Source organism: Phoca vitulina, unplaced genomic scaffold, assembly GCF_004348235.1.
Source record: "Phoca vitulina isolate PV1807 unplaced genomic scaffold, GSC_HSeal_1.0 scaffold4, whole genome shotgun sequence".
Lineage (NCBI taxonomy): Eukaryota > Metazoa > Chordata > Mammalia > Carnivora > Phocidae > Phoca > Phoca vitulina.
Window position 1 is genome coordinate 5,603,611 of NW_022589707.1, and position 18,256 is coordinate 5,621,866.

The window sequence follows — 18,256 nt, forward strand, 5'->3', positions numbered from 1 at the left end:
CCGCAGGGTCAGCTGCTGGCACAGAGATACACGGAGTCCCACGGCTCCAAGGAGCTCACGGGCTGCTCAGCTCAGTCACCCAACTCTTGCCCTGAGAATCGATCTGAGAAGTTTCCTTTTGTTCTTTGCATACCTTCATAAAACTCCAAGAGGACCTGGGGGCCCTGACCTGGGGCCTGTTGATATCAAGATACACTGGGCTGCCCAGAGATAGGGGAACATCTCAGTGTCACTTGCTGTCCTTTTGCTTTGATCAGGTGTTTTGGAGTTTGGGTGACTCCAGCCTTCACTGGGCTTGTGGAATGCAGACATAAAATGAGCACGCGAGAGAGCCCAATGGCTTGTCTAGATGGTAAAGTGGAGGATTCAGGAGTCAGCCAACTCAGAAGATCCATGCTGTCCTTGCCCGCAGGACTCACCTGCTCCCAGGAGACAGAGCATCAGCCAGCGGAGGAGCCTGGTGCCCATGGCCCGGCTGGGGTGGGCAGCACGGTGCCTCTTGCATTCAGGCTTCTGGTCCTCTTGGGTAAGAGCTGAGCTCTCAGGTTCCCCTTTTCCTGGCTGGAAGATTAATCTATGATGGCACTGCCCTATTGGCATCACCCCACAGACAGCCCTGCCCTGCACCCCAGACTCCCTTCCTGTCTGCAGGCAGGAGGGCGGGCTTTGGGCCAGGTTCAGGCCCATGCAGCTGCACTGATGTGTCTCTGAGGCCGGCTTCCTCTGCTGCAGATTCCTGCCCCCCTCCCCGGCCCCCCGCCACCAGGATGCCCGTTTACCTCCCACCCTCCCCATCCCACCTCTAATTGTGCTGGAGCTCGCCCACCAGTGCATAGGCTGGGTGAGGGGCTGTGAGTGAACCCTGTTCCTGCTCTGCCTGCGTGTCCTCCAATCACCTGGATGCTAGGTTCACACCAAGCTTTGTCACGACATTTTCCTTTCCCTAGCAGCTACCCAGCCCCTGTCCTGAGTGGCTGATGCTGCACAGTCACCAAGCTTCAGTCCATCTGATCAGATCCAAAGGGGCCTGGGTTGTGTGTAAATTACTAGGAGTGCAGATTCCCCAGAAACCATTCCAGGACTTTACCGGCTTACAGCACAGGCTTAGCTGACTCGGGATTTCCTGCCCTCAAGCCCAGCCCAGGCATAATGTTCTGGATAGTTTATGTCTAGCCCTCCAGATCCACCCTGTCCTGAGAGGCTAACCTCTATGGATGATATTAACTGGGGTCTTTTCTCCTCTACCTTGCAGTTGAGTGTAGCTCGTGGGAGAAATGGCAGGAGAGAGGAGGCAGGGTCACCAACTGTCCTGGTTTGCAAGATCTATTTCCTTGGCTCCCTTCTCTGGGCTACGTTTCATAATCCCTACTTTTCCCTGCCCAAGGCCACAGCACCAACAGGCAGCATTGTCCCTTAGCCACAGCGCCCGAGTGCCCAGGGACCCACACTTATCATCCTCTCAGGCCAGTTGGCTCAGGGAATAAGAGCCACCCGCTTATGCCAGCCGTAGGATGCTTCTTCCCTTCCCCGCCTCCGGGCTTCCCTTCCCCTGCCACACCTGTGTACTCCTAGACATAGCAAGGGAAAATGAGGCATGGAGACTGTATTTTGGCTTAAAAAAAGGAACAAAAGCCCAAACATTCTGCAATTAGCAGTAACAGAAGTTCTAACATTCTGCAATTAGCAGTAACAAAAGCCCTAACAGTCTGCAATTAGCATTGCTGAGATAGTCAGCAGAAGTGTAGAGAAATACGAATGTGAAAATAAACAGTGTGACTTGGGGACAAGGAATCCAAAGAAGATGCAGAGAAGAATGACTATACTCCTTACCTCCTGTCACCTAGTGAAGTTCAAGGCAGGGCAGTTTCCTTACCTCCGTGGTGGGCAACATGATGTTCGGTGCAGATCCCTCTTCGGGACCTTCACTCTGACCTCCCCCGCCCCCAGTGGTCATGCCCCTCACTGGGTACTACCCTCAGCTGCAACAATCTCCTTTGATTTCAGTGGCAAGAAGGGAAGCTGGTGAATTTTAAGGTGAGTGAGAAAAGTTTTAAATATTAGAAATAATGTAATATTTGAAAGGTATCAAGGGCACTGGAATCTCAAAGCCGGGATGTAAAGGCAGGTAAGGTTAGTAACCACCAATTTATCATGATACTAGTTGGTGCAGGGGTGTAGCTCATTCGGATAGTGCTCAGCTGTCGCCGTGAACAAGAGACATCAATGCAATCCCTCTGGCTTGATTTCTGCAGTGTAAGGGCGACCTAAGATCATGGTGAAAGAATGAAGATGGTTTGTAAGGTTGTGTCAAAAGAATGTAAAATCATTGAATCTACCCTAGTGAGAGGTAATGAAAATTTAGAAGAACCCTAGGGAATAAGAAGAAAGAACAGTTACCAGTGGATAGGAGATCCCAGTAGGGTCAAGGAACCGGTGGTGGGGTAGGAAACTTTGGGCAGATAGTGGGATGATTAATTTGTGATTTTGGAGGTGGAGCATTTTCAGCTGATGGCCACGAGCAAGGAATGGGGCAGCCACAGGAGAGCAGAGCAAGAACTAGAAAGGAAAGACTCATCTTGGGGGTGGGCACATGTGCTTTAGACAGGAGGCAAAAGGCTCGAGAAGTAAAAGAGAAAAATGATAAATGAGACTTCACAAACAAAATTTCAGCTCATCCAAAGGCAACATAAGGAAAGCTCATGGGCAAACCACCATGGGAAGACAGACTCAGCATATTTAATGGTCCAAAGACTCCTCTCTAGAGCATAAAAATATGTCCTACAAATCAATGGTATAAAGACAACCCATTTTCTTAAAAATGAACAAGTATAAAAGCAGGCACTTTATAAGAGAAGACAAGAAGATAGAAATGGCCAAAAAGCAAACAGCATCACTCAATGGCGAAATGCAAACGAGATCCCACCGCACTGCCCACAGAGCAGCTGACAACAAAAAGACAGAGATCATCAAATGTTGGTGAGAATGGGGAGCCAGGGGGACCCCCCCCCTCAGTATTGTAAATTGGCCACTCTGAAAAACTGTTCAACTGTTTCTAATGAAGTCAAATGTGCATCTACTCTACGAATCAGCAATTTCCCTTTTCTGCCTACACCTGAGGGAAATAAATGCATTTAAGCCACAATTACTTGTACGAGAATGTTCACAGAAGCTTTATCCCTAATGGCTGAAGCCTGCTACAACCCCCGATATCCATGCATGGGTGAATGGATAAACAAATCCTGGTATATTTACGCAGTGGAATGCCACACGGTAATGAGAAAGAATAAACTACCGATAAAGCCAACAACATGAGTACATTTCAAAAATGTTAATTTTTGAGAAAAAGAAGTCAATTGAACAAGAGCATTGACCAAATGGTTCCATTTAAATGAATGTCAAGCTCAGAACTATCAAAAAGATGAGTTTTTGGAAATAGTAGAGGAAGCCCACTTCAGGACACGCAGACCATAGCACACTCCAGGAGAGCCCATTGAGGGTTTGGGGTGGGTTGTTCCCATGGGCAGGGGATGGAGACAGGAGAGAGATCAGTTAGGTCTGTTAAAATCGAATACAAAAGGAGACCAGCTTTGAAAATACAGACAAATTCCATCCAGTCAGACAAACAAAGCTTAATTCAGCTTATTTTGCAAGACCCACGTGACCTAGGTCATTTCTCATTTATGCCTCTGGAAATCATAAGCAAAAATTTCCCGAGGGCAATATGAGGTAACCCCTGACCACTCCCTATTATTTAAGAAAATCCCAACATGGTCAGTTTTCTATAACTCAGGCATGTATGGGAAATCAGTCTCTCAGTCCTTATGTTTTGTTTTTCTGAGGGCACGTGCACGAGATTTTCCATTTTATATCCTCCTGGTTCCATTTTAGATTGAAATTCTTTCCCAAGAAGTTCAAGTATAAACAAAACTATGGTGATAAAAATCAGGAAGGTGGTTAGCTCTGGGAAAGAAATTGATTGGAAATGCACAAAAGGAAACTTTCTTGGGTGATGGAAACCTTCTTTTATCTTGATTTTGGTCATGGTTGCACCGGTGTAGACATCCGTCAAAATTCACCAAGCTGTACATGTATCATGTATTAATTTCAGTTTTTTTTACTCTCTATTAATTATACTTTAATAAGCTATTACTTAACCATAAATAAGTGAATTTCCTAAAAGATGGGAGACATACACAGTTTTATGCTTGCATTCCACAGAGTCCAATTGGGAAATGAACCACACGCAAATAAGAGAAGACAAGGACACTCACATACATGAAATACTGAGAAATGGGAGGCATTCCTGGAGACTGAAACATATAGCATCCAAACTTAGCGTCAAAATAAGCTAGACTAACAAGTTTGCTAAGAAATAGCTGAGGATCAATGGCTGAGTTTTTGAGGGTCGATAACTTCAAAAAAAAAAAAGCCTCCAATGATTTAGAGATTATTCTATGAATCCTGAACTGCTGTAAACTCCACGGTTTGGCAAATTGGTCATTTATCAGTCTCACCATTCAGCATCTCATTAAGCTTTCAGCAGATTGGCCAATCCATGAACTGATTTTTTTGCCAGGCAAGCAGCCTTCACCCCTCTCTGCGAGCAGGTCCTGGGTGAACCAGCAGCACCCTCCCAGGCTCAGGGGTATACAAGGGCAGCACGTGACTGCATGGGGCGTGCGGCTCATGGGGTTTGCACTTCCTGTAAAACCCAACTATGGATGCCCAGGCTTGGAGTTAACGGATCCCAAGCTAGGCAACGTTGCTTTTGGGTTTGGACTTCTACCTATAAGGAGCCAAGGAGGGAAATGGGCTGTGGGGAGAATAAAATTATTACCCAATATCATTTTGTAATGTTTTACAAAGAAAAAACTGAGGAGTTCATGGATTTCACACCAAGCCAAAGGGATGGTAAGAAATCGGTCCCTTCCTTCATCCACCCTCCCAAGCATCAGAAGACTCAAACCACTGCCCTACAGCCACAGGTAGAGACTTTGTTGGTAGTCTCTTTGACTATAATGCGGCTGTTTAATGCATATACTAACATTTCCCCTAAGTGGCTTGTTTACTTGTGTGTTTTATAACTTGTTATGAAGAGGTTTTTTTTTTTTTTTTTTTTTCCTCCAGAGAGTTTTTGCAGGGTGTGCAATGGTTTTGATCCCAAGGCAACTTTCTGTAATTGTTTTAGATCTGGAGAATCCCAGACCATTCAGGGAGTTTAAAGCTGCTTTGTTCCTCTCCATTGAAAAGAAAGTGAAATATAAATTTCATGTTAGATGCTACTTGATACTCTGCTTTACTCAATTACCAGAATATTCCAGATGGCATGGAATCACATTAGGTGCTCTTTGCATCTACTTTCACACCCCCTCGCACAATGATGGAGCACAGTTCACACTGAGGGTCATCCTGCTCAAGACTCCCCACCGCCCCCCCCTTCCACCAGCCTGAGCCACCGTCCCCCCCTCCACCAGCCTGAGATCCCATTGCTAGGAAGTCAGGTGAAAGCCTCACTAAGGGCAGTTTTTTCCCCATCACGAGGCAGGGTCTCAGGAAGGAGTATCTTCCAGGCTTGTGGTTGAGCTTTTTGTGCAGAGAGCAGATGGCTGAGCAGCGCTGTGGATTCACTGCTGGCACAGAGGTACAGAGAGGTCTGGTTGGTGTTGGCAGACTCCAGGGTCAGAGGGAAATCCTGCTTGTTTCGGGAGACACTTGTACCCTTCCGCGACATCCCCTTCGGCAGTGCTTGTGGTATCACTTGAAAAATGGATCAGCCTCAGCCCGTGTCCTGGGTCTTGTCGATACCAGAACATTGCAAAATGGTTCATATCCCGAGAACATTCCAGGGTCGTGTTGGTTCCTGTTTGTATAATACGGTATCTTGGCGTCTGGGTGATCACAGCATCCATGGGGCCTGTTGTAGAGTCAGACAGAGGGTAAAGGCAAAGCTTAAGGAGTAACATGAATCTGCAAAAAAAAAGGGAAAGGCTTGGAGCTGGGACTTTGCAAAACCTTGGCACAGATTTTCAGCCGAGTCCAGAACTCACCTGCTCCCAGGAGACAAAGAGTCACACAAAAGAGGTTGAGGCTCATGGCAGAGGCAGGGCGAGAAGGGGGCTGTCCCAGCTAAATGCTCTCATCCACAAGACCGAGAGAGGGAGCTTGGAAGCCCTTCTCCAACAGACAAAGGAGTCTCCCTGGGATGTCACTGTGTCCCACCCCTGCAGACTGCCTGGCCCAGGGTCCCTACTGACTCAGCTCAGGCGGGGTCAGCTACTCCTCTCCTAGACATTGCTTACTTAGTAAGGTCTGCAGGGGAGATGGGGTGTGGCTGTGGTGCACTGCGTTTACGGTGCACCCCACCCCCTTGGTTCCCCATATTCCTCTGAGGCAGTTTCTCCTCTGTCTGCACCTGCCCCTGGCATCAAGGCTGCCTTGCCCAAATCCTTCAACTGTGGAGCACATTACAGTTTAGAGGGACCTCCCACCTCTTCCATAGCTGTAGGTAGCCTAGCAATAACTGAAAACTTCTTCCACATCTGCTTGATGTTGGATCCACGCCTAAGTTTTTCTTAACCCTTTCCCTTCCTTGGCTGCTCTCCCAGACTCCCCCCGGAGCCCCTTTGACTTCAGTGGCCTCACAGTGCCACCTTGGGGCCAGTGACTGCAGTGTCACCATTGTTTCTTCTGCAGTGGCCCAAGGGATGCTGGGGAAGTGCCTGCAGAGTCAGCAGGGAGAACATTCCAGAAGTAGCATCCTGCAAATTTTATGCTCAACTTCCTGAAACCCTAATCCCAACACCAACACCAAACCCTGACTCTATTCCTTTGCGTTACCATGCTTAATCTCCCACCCTCCTTCTACTAAACTGCTATCACATATCTGACAGTTAAGTCTAACTGAAATCTTCTCCCTTAAAGCTACCTCCTGAAAGGGAGAGGGACAGAATGGGAGGAAAGGAAGAAAATAGTATTTAGTCTAAAACAGGAAGAAAAATACAGAAGATTGAAGTGTAAGGAAGGTCTTTTATCTCTGTTACTGAGGTAAACAAAAATGTCCCCTTCCACCACCAAAGGGCAAGGGTATCAGTGATACCTCCAAAATACAGATCTGCAGAAGACTAGGAATACAATGAGATTACCTTCAGGATGGGGTCCAGTGTGTGTCAATAAAAAGTAAAATTGGAATATAAGAAAAATACAGGACACCTTATAAGATAATAAGCAATCATGGAGGATGCAATATCTAATGGGAAAAATAAGGATGGATGGAATTAAAATGAGCAAAGGACTGTCTACACTAAATGGATAGCTTGTACAATGTACATCTGCTCATTTAGGCAGCAGGGAGAGAAGATAGTATTATAAGGAAGCTGAATCTGCCAGGGTCATGTGGAGAAAGGTGGCAAAATTGGAGACAGGGTCTAGGGAGGAAGTTCCCAGAATGGCATTCCAAAGATAAAGAACTCCTAACTATACCTTAGCCTTTCTCATTCCCATGGACACAGGGCAGCAGAGTAAGCAGAGCTTTGCTGATGTCACAATTAAAATAAGACCAGGGGCTCCTGGGTGGCTCAGTCGGTTAAGCATCTGACTCTTGATTTTGGCTCAGGTCATGATCTCAGGGTTGTGGGATGGAGCCCTGTGTTGGGCTCCATGCTAGGAGTGGAGCTTGCTTAAGATTCTCTCTCTCCCTCTCCCTCTCAAAAATAAATGAATAAATAAATAAATAGGAAAAAAATAAGACCAGGAAAACTCCCTTCCAAGGACACTCATTCTCTGGGGAAAGAAATTTGGTGTCCTGAGCTATCACAATTTCTGGGTAGATTTGGGGTGACTGTAACCCCCTTACCAATTATGCAAGGCTCAGGACACCTCCATCATCGCTGAGTCTGTGACATTCTGTCCCAGTCTCGGAGTCCTAGGCTATCTCTCAGGACACCCAGAAATCCATGATCCATGATCTTATGAACGCTGAGCATGGCTTTAGATTTCATAGACCCAATCCACAGCTTCACCCACAGGCAAGTGGAAGATGTTATTACTGCATAATTATTTATATTTATAACAAATAACATGTAACAATATATAATGTAGCAAATAAAACAAGTGAAAAGGAATAGGGGCATTATTATAAAGAAACCATCCTATCTTCTCTAATCAAAGAATTCAAGGAAATGATTTCAACTCAGAAGGCTAGGGCATCGAAGAAAACACACCGTCTCTAGAAATCTCAGATTCACTCAGGGCATCAGGGCAAGACTGGGGAAGCCCATTCAAGTGCTGCAGGCTCACTACCAGGACCCACAGTGCTGGGAAAATGATGACAAACAGAGACAGTGAGCCACCCAAACTGGGCAGAGGAAGTGAGATCTTATCCTTGTTATGGGGCTGGTCCCTTCACCACCACAAAAGTAGTGAAGACCTGTACTTCAAACAGGAAGACAGGCTGCTATTCTGTTGCTGAAAGTTTCCAATGTTTCAGGGACAGAAGAGGCTTTAGAGGAAAGAATATGCCCAAGCAGGTGATCAGGAACTTTCCAGATGCGGGCCACAAATCTGTGCTGCCCGCTACACAGAAAGCCTCAGGTCCTGTAACAGACCCCTTTTATCCTGCACCGTTAGTCCTGGCCTTGGAGCCATGGGCTGGCCCTGGGACTCCTAGAACCCAATGAGCCAGAAAGGTTTCATCCACCAACATGTATATTCATTTCGGGAGTTCATCTAGTGTCTCTTTCTACCTAAAGGACAGCTGATGTGCAAATCTACTTCTTTCCATCGGGGAATGAAGAGCAAAGAGCAGCCAGTTTAGGGGCTCCAGCTGCCCCAAGGAGACAGGGCTCTGAGGTTTGTGAAGAGCAAGGAGGTGACCGTGCCCCACCGGGGTGGGACTGCTGTCACAGAGATACACAGCCGAGTCCTCCTGCTCTGCACGCTGGATCTGCAGAGTGGAGCGGGTCCCCGAAGGCCTCTTGGCAGAGAACTGACCATTGGTCATCCCTGATTCGTCCAGGGCCTCATTGTTTTGGAAGTAAACCAAGAACTCCAGGCCTTGCCCCACGGTCTGTCAGTACCAATAAAGGACAACATGACCAGAAATTGGATCACAGCTGAGAGCTACATCCTGGCCCCTCTTTGTGACCTGGTGCCTGGGGAACTGGGAGACTCCGGCTCCTGGTGACCTGTGGAGACAGAAGTCGGGCACAGTATGGAGGAAATGGATCGTACTCATGGCACATAATCATCGCTCACACTCACACACACGCATTCACTGAAACTGCTCGGTGTTCCAAAGACTCACCTTCCCCCGGGAGACAGAGGGTCACACAGCAGAGGAGCCTGGGGTCCATGGTGGAGTCAGGGCTGGGCTGGGCTGTTCACCAGATGGAGGTTCTCGTGAGCATGAGCAGAGGAGGAGGGCGGTCCCTCATCCCTACAAGGCAGTTCTCATAGTGATGTCACCACCTCTATCAATTCCCCCGACCCCAGGGGACATGATTTATGTTACAACATACTTGGATGACTACTTTAAATATTTATAAGTTCCTTTCTTAACAGACTTGATTCATGGGTTGTCCCTTTCAGGTCCAGTGCCATCGGAGGCGGTGGCCCCACACTGTGTTACCTTCTTCTTCACGCATCTCCCCTCTGTCTGCTGGGCATCATCACTGAGATGTGTCAATAGCACCTTTAATACAAGGGACCAAAGGGAGAATTCGTTGTCTCATCTGCAAGTCAGGATCTCAGCTATTCTGTCACCATCCCCTCCCTTGTCCCAGTGACACACGCTCAACATTATCCATTTCTTAGGCAAGGGCAGGCACTGGGGTGGCAGGGGGGTGGGGTGTGTGGCTCAATTTTACTCTAGAAGTCTCTTGAATGCACTGATGTATTGGGAGATACAGGGATGAAATGATGCCCTGGGAAACTATCTGAGCTGGGAGCTCCTCTTCCTTCTGCGGGTCAAAGACCTGTGTTCTCTCTGTGTTCACTGGTCTCTGTGCAATATTATGTCTCCACAGCCCATAGCAGAGCCTCACACCAGAATACATCACCAGGCATTACACATTAGGTTCCTTCTAGCTTATTTATGGAAGAAGACTCAACCTCATTGACTTTCAAAACACTGGTGTGTAACGCGGAATAATAAACTTAACTCTCCTGGAAACCTAAGATGCTGTGTTATAGTTAGTTTAATTCTCCCTTTGACTGTGAGCAGAGCTTCTCATTCTTCTCTAGCCATTAATGTCTGGCCACTTTTATCAGTGGGTTGACTGGAGTTACAAGCATCCTTTGCTTCAGAGAGAGAACGAGAGCAGAGAGGACTGGGTGGGTGGGAGCAAGGTGCTGGGGCCAGGGAGGATGTTTGTGGCTCTGGGTCTCCGCTGCTTGCCCAGCAAACACGGCTGAGTCCCCCCTAACTAGGGAGGCCACTCAAATGTATGCAGTAGAATGTTTGGCTGACTTGTTGGAACGTTGTCAGAAGGCTCTGCTTCACAGTTTCACTGTTCTCACCCCAACTGTTATTGCTCATCTCATTCTTGTGACTGGGTGTCGGGGGGTCTGGGTAATTCTGTCCATGGAGCCTGTGGGTGAAGGGGACAGTCCTACAGATCTACTTGGGAAATGACTGCAGTCTAAGCAAAGTGGGATCAGGGATAAAACATCTTTCCATGTGCCTGGAATTGCTTCCAAGATACAAAGAATAAGTGTGTATAAAATTATGGAACTCACGGTAGGGACAGGCCAGCACCAGGCATCTCTACTTCCCTGACTAGGGCTCTGGTCCTAGGACACGGGGCTCTGCTCGAGTTTATCATAGCTCATTCAATGTGTTGGAGAGCTTCCTTTTCCTATTCTCTAGAATATTTTGTATAAAATTGAAATTATTAATTATTTGACCATTTGGTAAAATTCAGTTGTAAAACTATCCATGCCTGGTGTTTTGGGAGGTGGGTAGACATTAGCTATTGATTAGGTTACATTACTATTTCATACATCCTCATTTCTTTCTAATTTAATGACAATTTTCATAGTGTTCTTTTACAGTTTGAGCTCTGTTCTATTTTCATCTACCCTTTCTTTTTGATCTTTAATGTTATTTTTACCGCCCTTCTTTCCTCATCAGTCCTGCTTACAGTGTTCATTTTATTAGTTTCTAAAATAGTGTCTGTCATTGTTGAGTCTCATTAATATATTTTGCTTTTCGTTTTGCCTATTTTTGTTCATTATCTTTATGATTTTACTTCTTTTACTTTTGGGGGGAGATTGTTCTATACTCGTCCTATGTCCTCAGCTTGATACTTAGATTATTACTTTTTGAACTCTTAAGTCTTTTGCATTTATAAATTTCCTTCTAAATACAACCTTCGTATTCTCAGTATCTCTTGTTTCTAAACATTTTAAAATTCCTATTTAGATTTCTGGTGAAATCTCAGGATTTATTTAGAATTATGGTTTTACATTTCTAAATACGAGTTTTGTGGTTTGTTTTTTTTTTAATAAAGGTTACTTTTTGTTTTTTATTTTTGTCTTCAATGTATTGTCAGAGAAGGTGGTCTTTATGATACCAGCACTTAAAAACTGATTGCGAGAAAAGTCTGCAGTCAGGATCTGGAAAATCTAGAACAGAGACATGTCAAATGTGTCCACCATTCACTTGGGAAACAGGTGTACCCAGAAGTGGCCGGCCACCCAGGGGGACCTTGAACTTGAGCATGAGTGGGAGTCAGCCATCACAAAAAGGAAGAGTCCATGTCCAGTGCAAGGAAATAGTCTTGGACTTCCCTGAGATGGAAAGGGACATGGCAGAGATGAGAGCCTAGCAGCGTGGCCAGAACAGAGAGGGCCAGCAAGCTGTGCAATATAGGCCCAGAGGTGGGGAGAGGACAGACCCGGCAGGGCTTTGTGGGGGGACTGCCCCGATGGGAAAGGCTGACAGGAGCAGAGTCCGTACCAGGGCATTAGAGAGAGATGCGGCTGCCGACGCCTGGGAGAGACAAGAGGGTGTAGCTGTATCTGATTTAACAATACATTGTTAGCGCTACATGGTGTTGTTTAGACAAGCACCTCCCAGCTACAGAGGCAGCTGCAGAGCACAGACAGAGCAAAGGTGGAGACAGAGTCACCTGACACCCGGGCAGGTCCAGGCCAGGCTGAGAGTGCCCTGCAGTCGGGTCTCAGCACCCACTGAGGTTCACACTGCGTGCAGCGGCCACTCCGGGCTCCGGGGCTTCCCGGCTCCTGGGGCTGGGCATGCGCAGAGGGCGCCGCTGATTCCCGGGGCGCCGGGCCTCCCCCTACCTTTTCTGTGCAGAGAGGAGGCAGCTGTGTAACACTGTGGAAACACTGCTGGCACAGAAGTACACAGATGTCTGGGAGGGGGTTGTGGACAGCAGCTTGAGAAGGAAGTTCTTTATATTTGACCTAGAGGCACTGTATCCATCCGGGACTTCTCCTTTCTCAGAGGTACCAGCACTGACTGAGTGATGGATCAGCCTCAGCCCATGTCCACGGTCTTGTCGATACCAGTACATAGAGTTGTGGTTCGTATCCGGGTCACAGTCCAGTGTCATGCTCTGTCCTGTCCCCAGGACCTGGAATTTGGGGGTCTGAGTGATGCCAGCATTCAGCGGCCCTGTGGAGAAGGAGACAACGGAAAGGCTTAGCGCTGGGACCTTGAGATTTTCACCCAGGAAAGGGACCCCGCCCAGGACTTGCCTGCCTGCAGAAGACAAAAGGCCACAGAGTACAGGCGGCTGACGCTCATGGCAGGGGAAGGGCTGACAGAGGGGTCTTCTGGGTCTGTGGGCTGATGAGCCTGGAAGGGGGCTCTCCAGGGAGTCATTCTGAGATGTCACTCTTCCTGCCTGGGCCCCAGAGCCAACCCTCACAAGGGGCCACACCCCTTCCCCAGAGGGTCAAATAGAAACATCAATGTACAAGCAAACAGCTTAGGATGGGAAGAAAGGACTTGTCTGAATTGACACAAGTCTTACGGGTCAATCTTCACCTTTTTGTAAAACAATATGCAACCTTATGTACATTTTATTCCTGTGACCTAATTCTTCATCAATGCACTGGTTTTGTGTCTCTGCATATCTCTGTAGTTTTGAATTGGGGAAAAATCCTTAGGGCTTCCTGATGCCTTTTATGACTCGTGTGTCCCAAATACTCCTTCAAGTATCCATTTCCACTTTGCTTCATTGACCATCATCCTGTTAACATCCTTCCAGCTACGATTCTCCTGGTATCTGGTTTCTAAACCTCAAGGGCAGGCTCATCAACTCTTGAGGAGCTGTTTTCTTCTGTTTCTTATCAATTCACTAACGGACACCTGCCAAATGTAGCCAGAGCAACTTTGTGCTCACCAGAGCTCTTGTTTCCCACGTTTGGGGTGAGACAGCGACAAGCAGAAACACCTCATGCCTGGAATTGACCTTTCTCTGTGGAAGATGATGTCAGCTCCGCGCAGACCATCGGCACAAAGGCATTCAGATTTGTGAGGGACTGTGGAGAGGTGGAGGCTCCAGGGTAAGTGCAAAATGCTCTGGTTTGTGTTTTGTTTTGTTTTGTTTTGTGACATCCATTCCATGGGGGAATATCTTCTTGTGAAGAACGGCTGTCATTAATTAAGTAATAAAGACAACGAAGCTCAGAAACTGTATCTTGTTGCCCACAGATCCCGCTTAGAAGGACCCCATACCAGCTTCAGTGTTCTGCTGTTGTGATCTTCAAATTCTTAATAATATTTGCAAATATTTGCAAATCATGGGTACATGACTTTGTGTCTCATATCTGCTGTCACCTCCTGCTGTGCTGGTTTCCCTTTAACATGACCACACATCTGGGGGTTCGGTGAATCAGTATCTCTGGGGCCCAGGAGAGGACGTAGAAACTAAAGCTGGAACCAAAGGGGAGCCTGATGTTATAACCACAAGGTCAAGCCTTGAATTGGGGCCTGGCAGGCCCAGGAGTGGGTTTCACATCTGTGCCTGGGACTTCACTGGTCCAGGAGACAGAAGAACACACAATGCAGGAGAATGGTGACAGGGGAGGCCAGAAGAGAAAGGGGGATTTTCCAGGTCAAGGCTCATTTCTGAGGGTTTGACACAGGATCCAGGCAAAGGGAATCCTTCTCCCAACATGGAATGATCTATTAATGACGTCACCATTGCCTGTGGTCTGCTCAGCCCCAGCACGCCATGTGTGAACATGAAGCCCAGCTACATATGCATCTGATAGGAACACAACATAATTTCCTTGGAGATGATGACTTTTTGTCAAAGTTCATTATAAAATAATTTGAATGAATGGGTTCAGGAGAAAAGAAACTAATTAAAATGAGTAAGTAAATTTTATAGAAACAGCTTCAAGCAGCTAGAAAGAGCTTTCAATGATCATTTTATCAAACCATCTATCTGCAGATAGAATTGTCCCTAACATGGATCAGGTATCTCGCATGATTTCAAGCACTCCTTAACCACAGAACTTTCCAGAAGCACCTCCCTCTCTTAAATATATTTAGCTGTGTACTAAAGAGGAATTATTTTAATGGGTAGAGACTTTATATTTTTTTTCAGATTTTATTTATTTATTTGAGAGAGAGAGAGAGAGCACCAGCGGTGGCCCTGGGTAGGGGGGAGGTTAGGGAGAGGGAGAAGCAGACTCCCCGCTGAGCAGGGAGCCCACCTGGGGCTCGATCTCAAGACCCCAGGATCATGACCTGAGCTGAAGGTAGACACCTAACTGACGGAACCACCCAGGCACCCCTGGGTAGAGACTTTAAATGTCCATTAAAAAGATGCCTGAGCAAAACTAATCTATAGCAATAGAAATCATATCATTAGTTTGTCAGGGATGGAGACAGGTGTTGCAAAGGGGCATGAGGGAACTGTCTGGGTGATAGAAATGTTCTATAGCTTAGTTGGGGGGGGTGTTACATGGGTGTACAATATAAATCGCCAAAAAACCATTGATCTGATCATTTAAAGTGTGTAATGCTTATTGCATATAATTCATATGTCTGTTGATGTTAAAATGCCTGAGAAGGGATGTTATGTGCTCTCGTTAATTTCATAATGAATCATCAGGCATAAATATTTCCATCTCTGTGACAACTATAGGAGTTTTAGGTAAAATGTGTCCATATCTACCTTTATACATAGGAAATGGTGGAAAGAGCTGTCAGAAATTAGCAAAAGGAATCAAGATATCCAGATTCTTGCTATGTGCGTGGTAGGTACTTTAAGCTTACTAAATTTTTACACAACCCTGGAAGTTGGTATGATGGCTAATTTTATGTGTTAACTTGACGGGGTCACAGGGTCCCCAGATATATGGTTAAACACCATTCTGGGTATTCCTGAGAGGGTGTTTTTGGATATGATTAACATTTAAATAGGTGGACTTTAACATAGATGAGAATAACCTTTTGATCAATAGAGTAAAGCAGATTGCCTTCCATAATGTAGGTGGGCCTTATCCAATCATTTGAAGACCTGAATAGAACAAAAAGATGGATTCTGCCCCAGGTAAGAGAGAATTGTCCAGCGGATCAAACTGGAGCACCAGCTCTTCCTGCTTAACGGCCTTTGAACTTGAACATAGGCTCTCCCTGCTTAACCTCTGAACTTGAACATCGGCTCTCCCTGGGTCTCCAGGACCACCGGCCCAGCTTACAGATGTTGGACTTACCGGCCTCCACAACTGTGTGAGCTGATTCTCTATAATAAGTGAATTATATACATATATAATGACATGAGTGTGTGTGTGTGTGTGTGTGTGTGTGTGTAATCTGTTCTCTTTCTCTGGAGTACTCTGAGTGATGCCGATAGATATTATTACTCTCATTTTATACGTGGAAATTCTCAGCCCGTCGTGTCAAGAGCCTGGCCTCAGGTCTTTACTAGCATGTTGTGCTGGAGGTAAAACCAGAGCTGGGTGTACTGGGCTTCTAGTCGGACGTCTTTCTCCACACCACTTTCTCCCCAGGAAACTGATCCCTCTCGATGATTTCATTAGAGCCAGCCAGGCTGACAAGGCATGGAACAACATTCTGGCTTTGAGGGCAGGCATCTCTATGAATATGCATGAGAGACTAAGAGTCAGTTATGCCGGGGTTTGAGCCCCACTTGGTCATCCGACCAGCTATTTAATTTGGTCAAGTTCTTTATCTTAAGGGCAATTCCTCTCATCTTTAAAGAAAGCAGAAATTGCAATTGTCTCTTAGGCTTTTATTTTCTGACAATTCATGGAAATTTTGCAAATAAAGGACTTTTATTTGGCATATAGTAAGTTGTCAATACATGATAGCGCTGTTTTCTTTCGTGAGTCTCTATCTGCAGCAGGGTTGAACTGTGTCTGGGCATTAATGTATTCGGCACTTGCAGTTTTGTGAGTCACCTGCTCTCGTGGGACAGGTGGATCCAATAGAAATCGTCAGATATTTAAGATAAATAATATACATTTAATACTGCAGACCTTAAAACTCTCAAAGACAAGAAACATAGTAAATTGCATTTTCTATTTTATGTGATACAGTACTTTGTACAAAGTAAGGGACCCCAAACTGTGGAGTAAAAGAAACTAAGGGATAAATAACGAGGATCCGTGAGCTTTTCCTTGCACACATCCCATTCCCTGTGCAGCTAGAAGAGCACATCTGGGAACCTCCCTACTCACGCAGCCTCCACGGAAGACACGACATAACCTAGGGCCACGCTGTGCAGAAAACTGCACCTTTCTCTCTCTCTCTCTTTTTTATTTTTATTTTTTTGTTGTTGTTACAGGGAAGGATCAATGGCTACTCTTCACCTTGAAGTCGCATTCCTTGAAGTTGGCAGGGAAGACGTTATGATCATCACATATGGTGCATGATCTTCCCACCCTGCTCATCTGGACCTGGGAAGGGAAGCCAGAGGAGGGCCAGTTCCATGTGGGGGCGGGGAGCACGGGTTCAAGGAACAGAACTCTTCCTTACTCTGTCACTTCTGAAATAGAAGACCCGGGGAAGCTACTTCCCCTCCTATACATGTAAACAGGTAACATGATACTTATCTTGCATGATTTCTGTGAGCTTTAAGACACACCACACACACAAGCAGCAGAGCGAGCGTCCGGAAGAGGCCCGTCTGCTTTCCCAGGGCCCGGGCCACTGGGGCTGGCACCGCCAGCCTCGCCATCACTTCCTGAGCTGGGGGGTGGAAGATTTTTGTACAGTGGGCTGCTGATCGTGTAGGGCTGTGCCTAGCTGCTGGCGCAGAGATATAGGGCTGAATCTCCCAGCTCCAGCGAGGTCAGGTTCAGCTCGGAGCTGTGGTTAGTGAACTGCTGAGCTGAGAACCGCTCCGGGATGTCTCCTTTGTTTCTCTCTTGCCCATTGTAATACTGAGTGAGGAACTGGGGGCCCTGGCCCAGAACCTGTTGGTACCAGTACACAGATAGGTGTCCAGAGACAGGGTCACATCTCAGCGTCGCTTCCTGTCCTCTTGTTTTGATCAGGTGTCCTGGAGTTTGGGTGACCCCTGACTCCACTGGGCCTGTTGGGGAGGAGACAGAAAGAAGCTGAGGGCAGAGCATGGGGGGAGGCCTCGGGCTGAAGCCATCATCAGCAACCTATATCACGGGCCTGGCAAATGCACATGGGAGGTGGGCACACCGTGCCTCGAACTCACCTGCTCCCAAGAGCCAAAGGGCTACATAGCAGAAAAGCCTGAAGCCCATGACAGCATCGGGAAGCCAAGATAGACTTTCCGCTCAGGGATGGGGTCTCCTGGGGTGAGCAGTCTAAAGTTCTGAACCTCCCATTTCCCTGATAGGAGCATTTGCCCATGATGTCACCTCTGTGACATCGCGGCTCTGGCATTACTCTGTCTGCAGGCCACCTTCTGGTCTAGTACCAAAGGGCTCTTAGGTAGGACTTGGGATCAGCTACTCTAGGCGCTTTCCTTGTCCTGCCCAGTGCCTCCACGAGGGGTGGGTGCGAAGTGAGCATGTCCTAATATGCCCACAGCACACCTTATTTCCCTCCGCCTGCCCCTGCCTGACACCAATTACCCGGCCCCTGGGCTCCAGCCTCTTCGCCCTCCACTTCCCTTCCAGGCGTGCATTCCGAGGCTCAAGGTGCATTCCGAGGCTTAAGGCACAGCTCCTCTTCTTGGGCAGCGAGGAGTCTGTGTTAGCCCCATGTGTCCCAGGACCTGCTCAGGGAACTCAAATCCCCTGATGCAAGGAGGTAGCCAAGAATTCCCTGAAA

General features: G+C 47.1%; 1 gene segment (V, D, J or C); it reads right to left on the minus strand.

The window, feature by feature from the left end:
• Positions 1 to 17,247: 17,247 nt before the first annotated feature.
• On the minus strand, positions 17,248 to 17,768 carry LOC116630415. The segment is given in 2 exon segments: positions 17,248 to 17,540; positions 17,676 to 17,768. Coding segments are annotated over 2 exon segments (342 nt in total).
• Positions 17,769 to 18,256: the final 488 nt, after the last annotated feature.